The sequence below is a fragment of the Terrapene carolina genome, unplaced genomic scaffold, assembly GCF_002925995.2.
Source record: "Terrapene carolina triunguis isolate 2854851 unplaced genomic scaffold, T_m_triunguis-2.0 Scaffold131, whole genome shotgun sequence".
In the NCBI taxonomy this organism is placed as follows: domain Eukaryota; kingdom Metazoa; phylum Chordata; order Testudines; family Emydidae; genus Terrapene; species Terrapene triunguis.
In genome coordinates this window covers 12,488,613-12,505,982 of record NW_020664482.1, presented here as the reverse complement: position 1 = coordinate 12,505,982, position 17,370 = coordinate 12,488,613, and the positions used below count along the sequence as shown (strand labels likewise).

At 48.0% G+C, this 17,370-nt stretch overlaps 1 protein-coding gene across 1 annotated transcript; it reads right to left on the bottom strand.

Annotated features, from left to right (window-relative positions):
- Window positions 1–11,077: 11,077 nt before the first annotated feature.
- On the bottom strand, window positions 11,078–15,325 carry SLC25A5 (solute carrier family 25 member 5). Its single transcript, XM_024195118.3, has 4 exons — window positions 15,124–15,325; window positions 12,501–12,987; window positions 12,227–12,367; window positions 11,078–11,484 (listed from the first exon to the last, which is right to left on the bottom strand). The coding sequence occupies exons 1-4, from the start codon at window positions 15,232–15,234 to the stop codon at window positions 11,327–11,329; spliced, it is 897 nt and encodes a 298-aa protein (XP_024050886.2). The 5' UTR covers window positions 15,235–15,325; the 3' UTR covers window positions 11,078–11,326.
- Between the last annotated feature and the right edge of the window lie 2,045 nt (window positions 15,326–17,370).

Below are 17,370 nucleotides of genomic sequence, written 5' to 3'. Positions count from 1 at the left end.
AACCCCCTCGGCCCCCAAAGGGAACCTAATTACAAACACAAGGACCTGATGAGCCCTTTAAACTTCAACAAGAATCCTCAATGTTATGCAAATATGCCGACACCATACAGGCAGCAGGGACAGGGTACAGGACTCCCGGCTGCTCAAGGACGTGACACACCTGCTTTTTCTGGTCGAAACCTGCTGTGTAACCTGTAAACTAGGTGCTTTACAAGGCAGATTGCTCTAGCAAGTACAGGTGTCTCAGTGCCTGGATTGGTCTAAACGGAATGAGGCCAGCCATGTCACTCAAAATAAACCAACACGGTGGATTTGGTTTAATAATACAGGTTAGGACAGACTTTGGTTGTTTTTTAAAAATTCTCTCTTTTTCTAAATGCAGTAAGACCTCACTCATTCACTCACTCACACTAAAGTCCAGAAGACACAATGTGGATTTCTGAATTAGAGAAACATGATCGGGAATTCAATGATCCAGCCCCACTCGCTGTGGCTCATTAACTGATTGGGGAAAGTGTCATTTCCTTTTAGTTTTACATGCCCAACACAGCAGGGACTAGTTTGTTCTCTAGGAAGGAGCCTTAGTAACATGAGGCCTGGTTGCTGCACTTGGGTATTCCTCTTTACTGAGAAGTAGGGGGGAGGTTGCTGGGTTTTTTGTTTGTGTTTTGGTGGATATGACTGGGTTTGTGGAATAGCTCATTGAGAGTTAATGAAGCTCTGATTTAAGTACTTATGTGTTTACTTAGAACTTTAAGAATGTAATTTCTATTAATCAAAGGGTGGATTATTCACCGGACAGATCCTACTCTGGGTGCTTAGATAGTGCACTAGACGGCTTACACTGTCCATATTTATCTTCCATTGTCCACAGTGAGGAGAGTCTTGCAGTTGAGGCACCGGACTGGGACTCAGGAGATCTCCGGTCAGGCCTTGGCTCTACCACACACTTTCTGTGTGAACATGGTTAAGTCCCTTAAGGTAGGTCAACACAACACTGCTCCCTGCCTGGGTAGACAGACTGTTGGTAGCGGGGCTCCTGCTAGCATGCTCAAAATAGCTGCGTGGCTGTTACGGTACAGACAGGCTCAGGCCAGCCACCTGAGCTCAGACACAGGGGGTAGGCTGGGCTTGAGCTCAGGGGCCTAGCCCAAGCCTCCGCCAGTGCCTCAATGTCCACACCACTCTTTTTAGTGCACTAGTGCGAGCCCAGCTAGCATGAGTCTGTCTTTGTGGGCTGGGAGGCGCATTCACAGCTGCTGTGTAGACGTACCCTTAGGCCCAAGTGATATTTACACTCCTAACTTCCATTGGTTTCAATGGAAATTAGGAACCTAAATAGCAATGAAGATCTGGGCCTTAATCTCTCTGTGCCCCAGTTGCCCATTGGTAAAACAGGCATGATAATACTTCCTTTTCCCCACCATTTGTCTGGTCTGTTTAGGCGGTAAACTTTTCTGGGCAAGGACTGTTTCTCCTTGTCTAGCATCTAACACAAAGGATCTTTGATCTCAGTGAGGGTTTCTCAGTGCTACTGTAATAATAATAACAAGCCTTGCTGAAGTTGGATGCAAACATCTCACTTATTTCTCTGACCCTCTTGCAGGCCGAAACAGAATGGCTTTGATTGAATAGAGGAACAGAACCCTTCAATCATATATCTCAGCTCTTCACTTTGTTGCACACTACAAGCCTGTTTGAAAGACAGCGGCGGCTCCAGGCACCAGCGCACCAAGCGCGTGCCTGGGGCAGCAAGCCGCGGGGGGCGGCCTGCCGGTCGCTGTGGGGGCGGCAGTCAGGGAGCCTTCGGCGGCATGCCTGCGGGAGGTCCGCCTGTCCCGCGGCTTCGGCGGCCATTCGGCGGCGGGTACGCTGAAGCTGTGGGACCGGCGGACCTCCCGCAGGCGCGCCGCCGAAAGCCGCCTGACTGCCGTGCTTGAGGCGGCAAAATACATAGAGCCACCCCTGTTGAAAGGGCAACATTTGATTGTGGGTTGTTTGATTTGATTGTTGATTCTCTTGTGACAGTTCACACACACAAAGCACTTCACGTTAAATAGCTCTGATGGTTTTTGTTTTGCAGGGGGACTCAGTCACTCTCTTTCTTTGTCAGGGGAATATCTGGCACAGCCACGAATTTTTAAAACTTATTTTCCCATTTTGTCTCTATCAAGTTTCTGTCTTTCCTAGGAGTGTGCTGACTTGCCGCAAACTAGCAAACATTGTTCTGTCTCTAGCTACCTGCCAACGAATAAGTTCAAGGTTAGCATATCTCCAGTAACAGCGGAGCTCACCAACACCTAAAGCAGAGCTGGGAGCTGCGGTGTTTGCATTGCTTGATGAATAGGAGTTTCGTGCACCAAACAACTGCAGAATTAGGTCTGCCACTGTGAGGTGCTGAGCATGGGAGCTGAGGGCGTTGGACACCATGTAGAGCCCTTCGTGAGGCCTCCACCTTTAGCAGGTGAAGCACAGAATGAGCTTAGGCCTTGGCCAATGCATAAAAGGAGCAATGGATATTCAGCTATGTTGTTTCAAAACATCGTCTCATTTTTCAGCCCTTGATATGGATATAATGTGAATATATAATAAAGGAAAACATCATGCTTTCAAAGGTCTGCCTCCAGCAGCCAGGATCTCCAGAACTTCATTCTCCTTCCCTACAGCTAGTATCAAGTGCTTTTATACCAATATAACTGCATCCACACTGGGGGGACTGTACCCCTTTTACCATAGGGCTATAGTTAAAGCAGTACAACTTCTGCGTGTAGACAAGGCCTTAGAGACCGAAGCTCCATCCCAGAGCCATTCTATCCTTCCTAGAAAAGGTGTGGCCTGATTCAGAGGCCAGTGAACTCAGAGGGAGACTTTTCATCAACCTCAGCAGGCTTTGGATCAGGCCCATGGTTCCTGAAAGGATTCCAGGTCAACAAATATCAGACCAGCTCCAGACACAGAAATCAATTCAAGTCAGTTTCAGTTATTTAGCATAAGTGGCACGTTCAGGCTCTCAAGGGGGCCATGTTTGGGGTGCAAGCACCACATTTATACTGGGTTTAGGCCTTGTGAAAACAGGGTGTTTACAAAATAAATTTTGAGCCAAATCTGAGTGACAGTCTCCCCTGAGATGGTGTATGAAACACATTCACTCAAACCGTGTTTCACTGCCACCCAGTTCAATGGGGTTTTATTTTCAACCCAGAACTCCGGGGCTAGCTGAGGGTTCAACTTTGCCACCTTTACTCATGTCAAGTTGTACCTCATTCCATGAGTAGAACTGGTGGCAATGACAAGGAATACCCCCGGCACAGAAAACTTGCCCTGCCCCTAGGCATATTAAGCAAGGGGCAGGAGGAACCATGGTTCAAATATTCTTATGCCCAATATTTCCCAGCTGCTGCAAGGTCCAAAAGGGCCATGGCAGCTGGAGCACACATTAGGATAGCCCCCAAGTGTGCCATAAGAACGGCCACACTGGGTCAGACCAATGGCCCATCTAGCCCAGTATCCTCTCTTCCGCCAGGGGCCAATGCTTCAGAGGGAATGAACAGAACAGGCAATAATAGTGATCCATCCCATGTAGTCCACGCCCAGCTTCTGGCAAAGAGAGGCTAGGGACACTTAGAGCATGGGGTTGCATCCCTGCTCATCCTGGCTAATAGCCATTGATAGGACTGTCCTCCATGAACTTATCTAGTTCTTTTTTTGAATCCTGTTTTGGCCTTCACGACATCCCCACGCAATGAGTTCCACAGGTTGACTGTGTGAAAAAGTACTTCCTTTTGTGTGTTTTAAACCTGCTGCCTATTCATTTCATTGGGTGACCCCTAGTTTGTGTGTTATGTGAAGGAGTAAATAACATTTTCTTATTCACTTTCTGCATACCAGTCAAGATTTTATAGACCTCTATTATATCCCCTCTTAGTCATCTCTTCTCCAAGGTGAAAAGTCCATCTTTTTAATCTCTCTCAGATGGAAGCTGTTCCATACCCCTAATAATTTTTGTTGCCCTTCTTTGTACCTTTTCCAATTCTAATATATCTTTTTGAGAAGGGGTGACCAGATCTGCACTGGGTCTGAACTAGACCCAGGTCACTTCAAGATAGGTTCCCCTCTCCCTGTGCTGGGATGATCCCAGGGCATTTCAATGGGATGACTTGCAGAGTAAGGTAGTACTCAGCCAGAGTAAGGGAGACACAGTGCAGCCCTAGTGATGTCAATGAGATTACTCACAAGAGAAAGTTCTGAGCGCCCACAGTCTGACCTTAACTGTTTGACATGAACAAGAATGTTGCGTAATGAAACCTGGCAGTTGTGGAATAAGAGTGTAAATCTAACAACAATATACAGATCGCGATCTGTGGCGGCAATTCGGCGGGAGGTCCTTCGCTCCGAGCGGGAGTGAGGGACCATCCGCCGAATTGCCGCCGAATAGCTGGACGTGCCGTCCCTCTCCCGAGTGGCCGCCCCAAGCACCTGCTTGCCAGGCTGGTGCCTGGAGCCGGCCCTGAGTTTACCTAAGATGTATCTAAATGCTGACAGTTTCAAATACTAATTTGCTGCATTTATAAAATCAGTTGTGTGAATACTGTACAAATAAGGGCAGCAGATGGGGTCCCGGCGTAGATACTAAAGTGAGCAGAATTCCTAACCCATTGGCCAGCAACACCTTTAACTGAGGAGAGACAGATGGTTTGATGCCTGATCCAAAGCCCAAGGAGGTCAATGGGAGTCCTTTCATTGAGTTCAATGGGCTTTGGATCAGGCCCTCAGTGGGCTACGCCGCCGGTGTGGCATAGATAAGCTCCCTGGTTCAAAGTCCAAGAAGGCTGAGTCAGGACTTCATCCTCCCAGGGTGGGAACATGTTGTGCCAGGAGGTGTGCTGTGTGGAAGGGCTCTTTTCAAAAAAACTTTTAAAACCAAAGTCCTGTCTGCACGGACTTTAAAGATCTTTGGACTCTTCTTGTAAGAGTTAAGATTTTCCCAGGGTACATCTACACTGCGATAACCTCCCCTTCCCAGGGGGTCTCAGACAGATCCAGAGCGCCAACCTGAGCCCAAATGTTCACACTGCAATTTTATAGTCCCACTGGCCCCAGTCAGCTGACCTGGGTCTGCCACGGCCATGCTGCAGGTCTTTTATTGCAGTGTAGACGTACCCTGAGTGTCTTTGTTAAAGAAATTCCCCTTTCCGTGGCACTGTTGTGCAGTGCGCTTCCTACTAGTATTTCCTCCAGAGGCTGTGTTTCAGTGCTGAAGATGTACACTGTATAGTGTAGATATGATCCATCTCTTAGACCTGGACTGAACACTCTTGAATATTGGGAAAGCGGAGAGTTGGATCAGCACTTTGCAACTGGCCCAAATCTCTATAATGGGCCAAACCGAAACCGGGGCCCAAACACCCTGCATTTTGGAAAACTTTGAATTTGAACGTCGCAATTCAAGCATATGGCTAGTATAAAAGTGAAACACTTTGGGATCCTAGGGGCAGTGCAAAGATCAAGCAATTTTAGCTAAAATCGGATCAGTAGATTATTTCCAGAGGACGAATGCTCTTGTGGATTGGGATTTAGCAGATGTTGGTTCAATTCCCAGCTCTGCCGCAGACTCCCTGGGTGACCTTGGTCAAGACACAATCTCTGTGACTCAGTTCCTCTTCTGTAAAACAGGGATAATAATCCTTCCTTTCTCCCACTCTTTTTCTGACTTGTCTATTTAGGCAGGAAACTCTTCAATTTAGGGACCGTGCTTTTGTACAGCCCCTAGCACAATGGGCGCTTGATCTTGGGTGTTACATTTAGGCACGACTATAGTACTACTAGTTATTCATTTTAATCACTCTAGCTTTAGCAACCTGGAGAAATGGTCTGCATCCTTCCAAAGACGATCACCAATTGAAACGTTATGCTTGGGCCTCATTCCTGCTACAAGGCTGCCTGTGATAGGAGGCTGCTTTATCTTCTCTGCCAATGGGATTGTATCCCAGTATAAATAACCTTCCGGCCACCTGCAAAAGTAAAGACCTTGTAAGGGACCACGTCATTAAAGAGCGGCCTGCTATGCACACGCACGTGTTGGCTACTCTCCAGCTTTCAGAATAAGCCAGTGAATTCACAGAACCGGAAAGTTCAATCCTATCTGCTTCCCAGACAATGTCTCATACGTAGCAGTAGCTGCCAGTGACTTGTGGGGGGGGGGGGGGGGGGATTTAAAACTGACCTCAATCTGTGGGCTGGTCTCTTATTAAATGTTGCAGCTCAACCCAACTGCAGAGAGGGGGATGGGGGACTGAGATTAGGGACCTGCTACCACACAATTCATTCATGTTATGGTATTGTCAGTCCAGTTACATGGGGCTGGATTCCCTTTGCCAATTAGTGTCTTTAATTAGTGGCCTAAGCGCACTCACAATTACACTTCATTCATTCAGCCTTTACAAAAGGACAAGAACAGGCTTTCCTGGAGATGGAGCGTTCTAGTCCTCAGGAAAGTGAGGAGCTGGCAGAACCTACTAGATACATTGCACTACGCAAGCCACCTTGCATTCCTGAGCCCCTAAGCAGACACTGCCGATCGCTCTAATTTCCAGAGTATCCACAGGGATCCAGACTGTGACCACTACATTCATTTCTTTATAGCTGAGGCCTGCTTGTCGAACCTGAAACGAGAGTCTCTGTAGTTACTGTGGCACCTGGCCTCATCAGCAAAATTCATGCCTGTTGCTAGGACTGAGACTGGCCAACTCAGTTCCCCTCATTAGTAGAGGGGGAATAACACCCCCCAACCTAGCGCACAGAGATGATGTGCGTCCCACTGAGTTGTGCTGAATGGAGCTGCAAAACTGGAATTGTTTTTCAAACTTCCCCAGTGTTCAAATCCAGTGTTCTACAGTTAAGGCCAGGGGCAAAGTTTGGATCCGTCCATTCCCACTCTTTGGGGAACGTTTGGATCCACAGTCACGGTTCGGGCTGTTATAGAAAGAGGGGCCATTTGCACAGAGGTCAGCTGCAGTTTTGGTCTTGAATCATTGCTCTCTATTGGTTAATATTTGTAAAGTGCTATAGCTATTGTGATTAGAAAAGGTCCCAAACAGAGGCAGTGCTAGCCCACTGGGGGCCCTAAACAGGAATATTTTTGACCCCTCCCCCAACATACTAAAAAAGCAAGTATCTTCCCCCCCCCCCAACCGTCCCTTGAGCTGCTCAGGGCCCTAAGCAATTGCTTAGTCTGCTTATGCCTAGCACTGGCTCTGGTCCCCAACCCGAGCGCTAGATCCAGCCCATCTCCTGGCGTCTGGGGGACTTTGGCCCTGACTCTGAACTTTGTGACTAAGGCCCATCTCCCGTAAGCAGGCTGGCAATGCATTGCCCCTTGCATTCCTACACCCTTCTGCTAGATGGACTTCAGACCAGCATGCCTGACGTGACACAGGTGTGGGGCTGGCAACACTTGGTCAAATGAGAAAGTAAAGTCCAGCCACACTGACCTAGCACTGGAGGTAACGATGCCTGTGCTAGCTGGGCTCTTATGGGAGGAAAGCGAGATCTGGCTGAACTCTTAGGAAGGGCTGGCTCTCCTTTAGCTCACAGCTATTCCAAGCATTTAGCACCACTATCAGCCACCCAGAGCCACGGGCAAATATTTAATATGATCCTGTGTGTAGCCTTTCTGCGTCAACACATCTTTAGCAGAGGATTTACAGCGGCTGGGCTGCCAGGGGGTTGTCTCCGTGCCAGTGAGGAGGACGTTGGGAGCCGTAGCTCTGCCTAAGAGCTCATTTGTACAGTAACTGGTTGGCAATGTGCACAGGGAATCCTTAACGTCAAGCAGCAGCTGAGCCTGGACCAGACAGAGCCACCACGGACACGAGAGAGGAAATAAGACATTGTCAATATGCCGGAGGAGGAGGTTTTAATGTAAAAACCACCATCATAACAGACACCCTTTAGGTAATGTGCCTTAGGGCATCAGTCTGGGACCCAGGAACCTGGGTTCAAATCCTGACTCCACCACTAGGTTGCTGGTCACTTTGGGCAAGTCTTTTCCTTTTCCCAAGGGTCTGTTTTCCCCATAATGACACTGACCTCCTCTGTAGCATGCTTGAGATCTCGTGCTGAAAGTGCTTGCCTAGAGCTAAGTATTACTAATACCTAATTAATTTCAGCAAAGAGGCCAATGACTGGAGACTGAATTCCCTCTCAGAAGGGATTCTCCCTCCCAGTTCAGGTTGAAGTATATGGGGAGAATGATGTAAGGAAACTTGCGATACTACTGCTTATGCTTTCCGTTGGTGAGTAAAGAGAACATTTACATTGCTAATCTGGGCCATGTTCCACTGGGCACCAACACTTGAAAAAGGCATGTTACAGAAATGCCATGAAGTATGCACAAAGATTTCTATCACGTACCCAATGCTTTTAACTGGTGTTCTTGAGACAGAGTTTTCTTAGCTTGATTAAATCCCCCACCACCACACAGACCACACTCATTGCATAGAATGGATTGCTCCACCTTGGAGCGGTTTGTGAAAGTGGAATGTGACTGCAAAAAAAAAATATAAAAGGATCAAATTCTCTTCTCCGTTACACTGGTTCAACCCCACCAGATGGCCCATTCACCTCTACTAGATGAGGACTCCAGGGCAAATGTACCAACATTCTCATTTTTACAGTCAGCATTTCTTAGGACTCAGCTCTTGAGCCTAGCACAAGTCAGTCTAGGCACCATCCTGCCCTGCTAGAAACAGGCCCATCAGCAAATCTCCTGCAGCAACATCACTTGCAAAAGTAAATTCAGTACTCACCCTCATCCTACACCGCTATGATTTCACAGCCTCACGTTCCCACCTCTCCCACTACAGGGGGCTATTGGGAGGAGAGAAGTACCAGTGGCATGGACTATGTAATTACTGAATCCATGTGTGGCACAATGGTTCTCTCCCCAAATAGCTGACCTAGAGCTGCCTGATTGGGATGAAGCATTACCGTATGTTGAGGGAAAGGGAAATGCTGTCTCTCAGTGTAACTCATACCCCTAGCAGCCACTTGACTTTTAAATACCAGGCCACAATAAGCACAAGTTGCTGACTCTGCTCCTGTGGGTGAATTGATTTGTAAATGACCTTCATCCATTATATACAGGTTGGGAGGGAGAGGTCACAGTGAAAGAATGGAAAGGCTACGTAAAAAAAACCCAGCAAAGGCTCTTGGGTAGGTAATCTGGGAAATGCAGAGGTGCCTGCTCCCTGGTGGTTCATTTAGTTCCCTGGTGCCATTGTATAATCAATTACCCAAAGTTCATTCTCCATCAACTTCTTTGACATTCAACCGGTCTTGCTGGACAAGAAGCAAAATGCTCTGCACCGTCATAGCACGGGAAGGCTGCTGTGCACGGTCACTCAGAAGCATTACCTGAGGGTGAAAGCCCTGGCAAGCAATAGCAGGCTGGTAGGAGACGATATGCCAAGTGCGAATTCAGAGTGCCAGTCATGCATAGCCAAATAGTGCCTGCCCTTTGATTACAGCTATAATTAATGAGGCTGTGTCCTCTATAATCCAGAATTAATTTTCAACAGTAAAAATGACTATTGGCACTTTGCAAGGCAGCTGTAGGGCTGTTTGATTGAGTCACACCACTTCAGTTTGATGATTGAGACAAATGGCTCTAACAACTGATTGAGTTAGAGACAGAGGCTTAGAAGGGTGGTTTAGGAACGGGCCTGGAGTGACCTTCCCTCCTTGAAGTCAGATTTAGGGATGGGAGAACCACCTTCCTGCATTTGATCAGGATAGATGCACCAAGTATCCCACTGCCCTATATTAATGTAAGCTACACCTGCACATCTAGGTGGGGCAATACCATAGCTGCATTTCCCTTGCGGTTGTAAAGGATGAGGTAGAGGTTATGTAGTACCAAACAAGGTCCAATGGCTGTTGATTTGTAGGTAGGTTATGTAACCCAAAGAAAGCTAGCTCATGTTTAACAGGGCTGGTCTTCATTGCAGTTAATCTAGACTGACCCCTAACCCAGCTCCCCTCCACACACAAAAACCTCTCCCTCACGTGGGGTGGTGTTTTCTACTTAAGCACACTGCTCACACTTTGGGGGGGGGGGGAGGGAGGGGAAGAGGTCACTAGACCAACTCCCTTCTGTGGGCATAGCTCTCCATTGCCTTCCCATAACTCCTCCTGGTTGCCCAAGTTCTCCCCCAATTCACAGGGAATAAGAGTGGCTCAGTTTACTGCAGCACTAAGCAGAGGATCATCCCCCCACAAGTCCTAGTGCCTCACCTGAGCCTGGATACACTTCAGTGGACTCGCTTGGGTAAAGCCTTGCTGAGTGGCTGCTCACAGCTGGGCAAGACGACCATCCTGGGTGCTCACAATCAGGTGTGAATCACTCTAGTTAACTCTGCAGGGAGGACATACCCACACCTGACTGTTTTGTTTTTTTCTTAAATATGGAGTCAGTAGTTTTCAGCCACTTCCTTGAAATTCTTTACAGAGAGCCTAGTTTTCCAAGTGAGTTACTCCCTCATGCCATTGCATACCTGTCACTGGGAGTTCTGGCTACATCAGACATGGGTTAAACCATTTCTGGCTCCTCTTATCTGCCTAGAGAGTGGCTAGTTTAAAGCTCAAGCTTTCACTAGCACCAGTGGGCAGGGGGGCACAGGCAGGTACTGCTGGCCTCTTATCACTTAAGAGCTACCGTATCTATACCGGCACTGGAGCTCCATAGAGATTTGAATTAAGATGCCAGTGCAGACAAGGTCTGTACACATTAGGGATTGTTCAGAAAGTTGTGGTTTCGAAGGAGATTGTGGCTTTAAAGGAAACAGTCATAGTTAGGTAGCATCCCTTCCCCTCCCTCTCAAGAGGATACTTCAAGAAATATGCCCTGTTTCCTAGTAGCACAAGCATTAGAAATTTAGATTTACCTGGACGATGACATCCCCTTAGACCCCCCTCAAAGTGCTACTGGGTAGTTACTATGCTTCTTCCAACATTTCCCCCAGTGCAGCTGAGACAGAGTTTACTGAGAAGAGGTAAAGCAAGTACAACACTAGTAGAGTTGGTTCTGGATTTTTTTTTTTTTTTTTATTTCCTCAGACTTGTTATTTAAACAGGAGTGCCTGAAATAAAAACATTTGAGTCCCATCATCAGGGGAATGACTTGATAAAGACAGAGGTCAGGTGAGCATGACAGCTGTCCTTTGCCAAACAGTATGGATACCAGTTGTAATTGATACAGTTTTGACAGTCCATGAATGGTCAGAGTAAGTTACATAATACAACATGCCAGTTCACACGAGGAAGTAACTTAAGTATACTTCTTGATTTCATCGTACAATACTAAGACAAAAGCACCACCCATTCCTCTGAGTACATTGGACCATGCACCCTTGAAGAACGCCTTGGACCCTTCATCACGGGCAATCTTTCGCCAGCAGTCAATTGTACCAGAGTACATGATGTCAGCTGTGGAAAGTACAGAGATTGTTAGTGAGAGGAGTCTCATGGCCAAGATCCTCGTCCAGGTCAGTAGTGGCTCAGAAAGGCTGCCAGCTTTGAATGACTACAACAGCATCTCAGGTCTATACTGAGATGCTATAGACAGTAAAACTCAAATTCTTGCCTATTACAACTGCACTAACATCTCAAGTGCTTGGGTTTAGCAGCTGCATAAAGGCAAGTCTTCACTGCAAATTACCCCAGGAGATATGCTGCTCTCCCATCCTCATGGCTTATACTAGAAGCACCACCATCTGCCAGGAGTTCTTCTGCAGCTTGTTTATATTCAACAAATAGAGTGTCTGGATGTATTCTAGCAAAAGGGCTGCAGGATCTCATGGAGCAAGGAACTCTAGCTCTAATCCTGGTCCAGCCAGTGATTTGCAGCACATTCTGGGAATGATGGACTATTTCTCCTATAAATGGAGAGCATACATCTCACCAGAGCATTGAGAGGACTTATACTCTGAGTGGTACAACTGCTAAAGCAATAGACAATCTGGCTAGCCAGGGCATCAAAGGAAACCAACATCCATTTACAAGATCCCTCTTCTGAACCATGAAGTCCTGCCTGCCCAAACCCTTCTGATCCCATGGGCCTTGGAACACAGTTGTAGAGTTCTCTGCACCCATCTTGCATCTCTGGACAGAAATGTTTCTTTGGGAATGCTCACCCCCATTATGTTCTACATGGGAATTAGATACATACTTGCTTTACGCCCTGACTGCATCATCATACGACGACGGACAGTATCAAATGGATAGGAGGTCAAACCAGCAACAGCAGTAACTGTCTGAGCAATCATCCAGCTGATAAAGATGTGGGTGTTCTTTGGGTCAGGAAGCATTCCTATGGGAGGGAGGAGATGTTATAACACCAAAGTAAATCTGTTTTTGCATTAGAATCTAGAGTTCCTTCTAAAAGCCATAATATTGTTGTCTAGCTTCTTATGCGTTTTAAGACGTTAGTTCAAAGGACCTACCCTTCGCAGTGTCATAGATGCCAAAATAGGCAGCTCTGTAGATAATGATACCCTGAACGGATACATTGAAGCCTTGGTACAGGCCCTTAAGACCATCAGACTTGAAGATCTTGACCAGGCAGTCACCAAGACCCTTGAATTCTCTGTCGGCTCCAGCTTTACCCACATCAGCTGCCAGACGGGTACGGGCAAAGTCAAGAGGGTAGACAAAACACAGAGATGTAGCACCAGCAGCACCACCAGATGCCAGGTTACCAGCAAAGTAACGCCAGAACTGGGTTCTTTTATCAACGCCACCCAGAAAGATCTGCTTGTATTTGTCTTTGAAAGCGAAGTTGAGGGCCTGAGTAGGGAAGTATCTGATCACATTAGCCAGGTTGCCACGCCAGAAGGACAGGGCACCCTGCTCTTTGGGGATACGGACAACACAGTCAATGATGCCCTTGTATTGCTGGTCTACTGCAATCTGCTTGCTTGCATGCTGCACCTGTAAAACAGTAAAACAAGCTGGATTAATATCATTGTGCTGATAAAATTTACAAGCCTGAATATCTGGATTTATGACGTTTCATGGTTTTCACTTGGTAGAAATGTTTGCTTTAATTTGCATTTAATAATTTGCATCTGATTCCAGGGTCTGGATAGACTGTCTTCCCCTACAGAGGGGAAGTAAATTTGAAGGATATCCGTTTAGACTAAAAATGCTGAAACCTTGTTATGAAATGAAATAAGCCTGGTCCTATGAAGCTAGAGGAATTATAAATGAAAGTGTGACAGATTTGGTAGTGAAAACATGAATTACTAGTAAACTAGAATGAGGATAAGATTAAGTGTGGCTCTCTTAAATTTGGTGAAGAGACAAGCTAGAGTGAGTTTATTGTTGAACTTTGCTTGTTATAACTAGGTGTGGAAGGATTATATTTGTACCAGTAAACAATGATTTCACTGCATGCACACACACACACCCACCCACCCCTAACAATCACAACTTACAAATAAGGCAACATAAGAAAAATGCTGCTTGAGACCTCAGTTTGCGTTAAGGATGTTTACTCAAGGATATCCTAACAGTTGGTGTTCATGGTTATAAGGCTTTAACTTTTTGAATCTCATTGGCTACTGTCATTAAATAATTGTCTGACCTCCCATAATTTCCCTACAACTGCAAAAAGCATTTTTATCAATTTAAGATCGATCAATATTATCGGTCAAAAATCAAATAAAAATTAAGTTTGCCAAGCCTAATTACACCAGAGTGTCATGAAAGTCCCAGGCTGCTTCAGTGAGAAACGTCACTGTCCTCTAAGCAGATGTCAGTGCAATAGACTCCTGGAATGAGGAGATGGTAAGAGCTGAATTCCAAGGTTATCACCTGCCATTCACTTGACCCAGAAACAGGAAGTGCTATTGTCTTAGGGTGGGGTGGTAATAATGACCTTTCTGGCTCCATTTAGAAGTGGTAGGATTTTCTAGAGCAGCCCTCCTCCGTACACTTGTCAAACTTTCATTAGAATGATGTGACAATAAGGAGGATTACCTACTGGGGGACAGTCAGAAAGAACATCTTTAGAGCAGAACTGCACGTGAATTTCTTTTCAAAAGCAAAATATGCTTTGCTACGTTGGATTCTTCCATAGTACCTAAAAGGCAGCAGTCTACCGTGATCCAGCCCAGATCAGAGTTGCATGGGCTGTCTACTTTGGAGTTAGTAGCCTGCCTTTATCTTTTTGGGGAAGTGGGGTCGTGTGGCCTGGAAGGTCACCGGGCTTCTCTATGTACCAGCTTCAATGCTGTCCTGAGGCTGGGGATTGTGCCGGCTTGGCTCTGCGCGCTGGTTTTACCGCATGATGCTTGGAAGCGGCGAGTCAATGGAGGCTCACTCGGGGGTCCGAGTCCCCACGGCTGGGCCCAGAGCACGAGGACGATGCAGCCTCCTTCTCCAGCCCGGAGGGAAGGAGCCGGGGCGGAGGCTGCTCTAACCCCCCCTCCGCGCGGAGCCGGCCCCGGCCCCGATTGCATAAGCGGAACTAGCTGGCTCCAGCAGCCGATCGAGGCAGGCGGGTGGTTTCCGGCTCTGCCCGGCTTCTCTGCGCCTGGGGACCCCACAGGGGCTGGGGAGGGAGAGGCCCCAGCTCGCTCTGAGCCCCGCACACCGGGCCCGATGGGGCCCAGCCGCCCGCAGGGCCAAGGAGACGGTCTCCTTGGGCAGGACGAGGCCGGCCGGGGGGCAGCGCAGCCTCGCCCCAGGCACAGACCGGGTGGCGGGGGGGGGTCGTGCTGGCTGCAGCGGCCCGGCCCCCTCGCCCAAGCCGAGGCGGCCCCTGCGGCGGGATGCCCGGGCCCTCCCTCTCCTTGCAGCGACCTTGGGCGGCGGATCAGCGCGCCGGCATCTCCTTGGCTCGCGGATGCACCACGCGGCCACGTCCCAGCTCCAGACAAAGCCGCGGCGGCGTCCCGTCCACACACACCCCGGCCGCAGGATTTCCCCGAGCCCAGGGCACTCGGGGCCCGCCCGCCTGCACGGGCGCCGGGCACGAGCCCATTCACCCCCCGGGGCGAGCCCCCAGCGCCCCGCGCATGCCCGCCGCCCCGGGGCACGTCCCAGGGCCGCCCCCAAACCCACCTGCAGAAGCAGCTTCACTCTCTCGATGGGGGCGACGGCTGTTTTGGAGATGGCAGCGGCCACGCCCCCGGCCAGGAAATCCTTGGCGAAGGACAGGGCGGCATCGGCCATGGCGACGGGGGGGCAGGTTAATAAATTAGAACCAGGGAGCGAGAAGCAGCTGCTGGAGGGACCCGCGGGCTCTGAGGCCGAGCTGCTGAAATGGCCGGTTTATATACAACCCCCGGGCTCCAGCGAGCGGGGGTGAGGCTGGCGGAGCGACGCACGGCAGCTTCCCACCCCGCTGATTGGCTTGGAGCAGGAGGGCTGGGCCGGGGAGGGACCGGCTGGGAGTGGGGGGGCCTTGGGTGTCACCTCCCCCCACGTGACGCGGTGGGGCCTGCCAATGGCTATGTGGGTCGGAGGGGTCTCCAGCATCACGGGGCGTGGGGGGGGGCTTGGCAGGGCAAGGCTGGGCTCTGGGTTTCAGTGCGTGACGCCAAGCGAGAGACTGTTCCTAGGCAACCCCCGGGGAAGTACAGCTCTGCCAACGCTGGATCAGCCTCTGACACCATCACCATGGAAACAGGGTTGGGCCTGGGAGCACCCCCACAAAACCCAGCATCAGACCTGAGTCACTGATCACAGGCGCCTGGGGGGCAGAGAGATGGGTGGGCCCCGAGGTGCACATGTTGTGGCGGATGCTTCCCAGAATCATGGCCACCTCAGAGTTCTCCAGTTTTGGGGGGGGGAGGGCAGAGGTAGAACAGCCCACTTTAAATCTTAATCTCATCCAGGGACCTTCCAGTGAAGGTCTGTTCCCTGCATATTTTTTTCAGTGCCTTTGTCCAGTCCACTTTTTGTTACATCACACTCAAGCCATCAAACGTGGTACATGAATTTAATCTCCAGGGTTAAGAATTTCTACAAAATTGTAAAAAAAAAATCCCACCTCATAAACAGGAAATAATACAAAGATATGAATGAACAAGACTAGCAAATAATACCATCAGTTCTTCCCCTCACAGCTGATCAGGAGAAACTTTAAGGCTTCATTCCACACATATGCATTACGGGAATATATGAGGTGAGCTTTCATGTCTTTCATAAAACCGTAATTTCTTGACAGAAAGCTTAGGAAAACCGATTTTGCCCAGAGTCACAGAGGCTTAGGTTACAGTGCCAGTTTAACTATTCAGACAAGGGGTCCATGCCCAAAAGCCTGCCAGTGACTAGACAATAAAATAAGTATCAGCCTTAGGACTATAATTCAACTGAACAACTGATGGGGTGAAGAACAAAGATAATTGTGCCTGTGGGGTGTGAGTGTGTGATTCTAATATGCAGTTAGTGGAGTGAGCAGTCAGCATGGGGGAACTGAATGGTCATCAGCGGGGATGTTAATACAAGGGATCAAGATCTCAGTTTTAGATGTTCCCTAATATCTTTGTTAGTGTAGGGTGCTAAGCCTGGACCTCTATCCAAATTTCACCTCAGTTACATTCTGCCTACCTGTTTCCTCTCCACTTTCATTATATTCTTCACTTCTTATATGCTATTGGACACTCTTATACAGGTCTAGCATTCTATACAAACAGTGCTTCATTTCAGTGCTGTGTGAAATACTCCTGGCATAGTCTTTAGGGGTGGTGTATGGCTTAGTGTTTGGGGTCATACTTTATAAATGATTAACAAATATAACTATGTTACAATATAGATGGTTATAAGCACATCAGAAGGTGTTAAAGATGGTTACAAGTAACTGATTGACTTGCTAGACTATCAACTGATCATTTATGAAAACAATTCATCATTTATTAACCCTCTATATTTTGTTTATAAATGGAACATTAATAAAGGACAAGCCTATTGGTGACCTAAATAAGGATATTAAGAATCTGGTTGCTCCCCCTGTCATCTACAAGTGAATAATAACCTGTAGGTATTGCACAGTGTACAGCTTTGAGTTTTGCTGAAATTAATATAATTATTTATGAAAGTGTTTCCCTTCAGGTAGGAGGAATCAGATCAAGATTATTCTAGGAAAATGAAATTGGTAGAAAGTGCTAAGGTAGCAGAACCCATCAACAACAGTTAGGATGGAACAGTCCTAGGGCCTAGTCAAGTCTGCCAAGCAGGTCAACCAGCTTTTCATCAAAAATATGAGATAGACTAAGCTATCTCGGTTAACTTTGGGCAGCCTTTCTAGGCTCGGCTCTTCTTAACACAGTCTGACTGTCTACTCTGCTTCTTCTGATACATCTCTTT

Coding starts and splice junctions, on each gene's coding strand:
- SLC25A5 (XM_024195118.3), bottom strand. CDS start 15,234: ATGGCCGATGCCGCCCTGTCCTTCGCCAAGGATTTCCTGGCCGGGGGC. Junction 12,988..15,123: donor GAGTGAAGCTGCTTCTGCAG/GTGGGTTTGGGG, acceptor ACTGTTTTACAG/GTGCAGCATGCAAGCAAGCA. Junction 12,368..12,500: donor CATCTATGACACTGCGAAGG/GTAGGTCCTTTG, acceptor TCCCTCCCATAG/GAATGCTTCCTGACCCAAAG.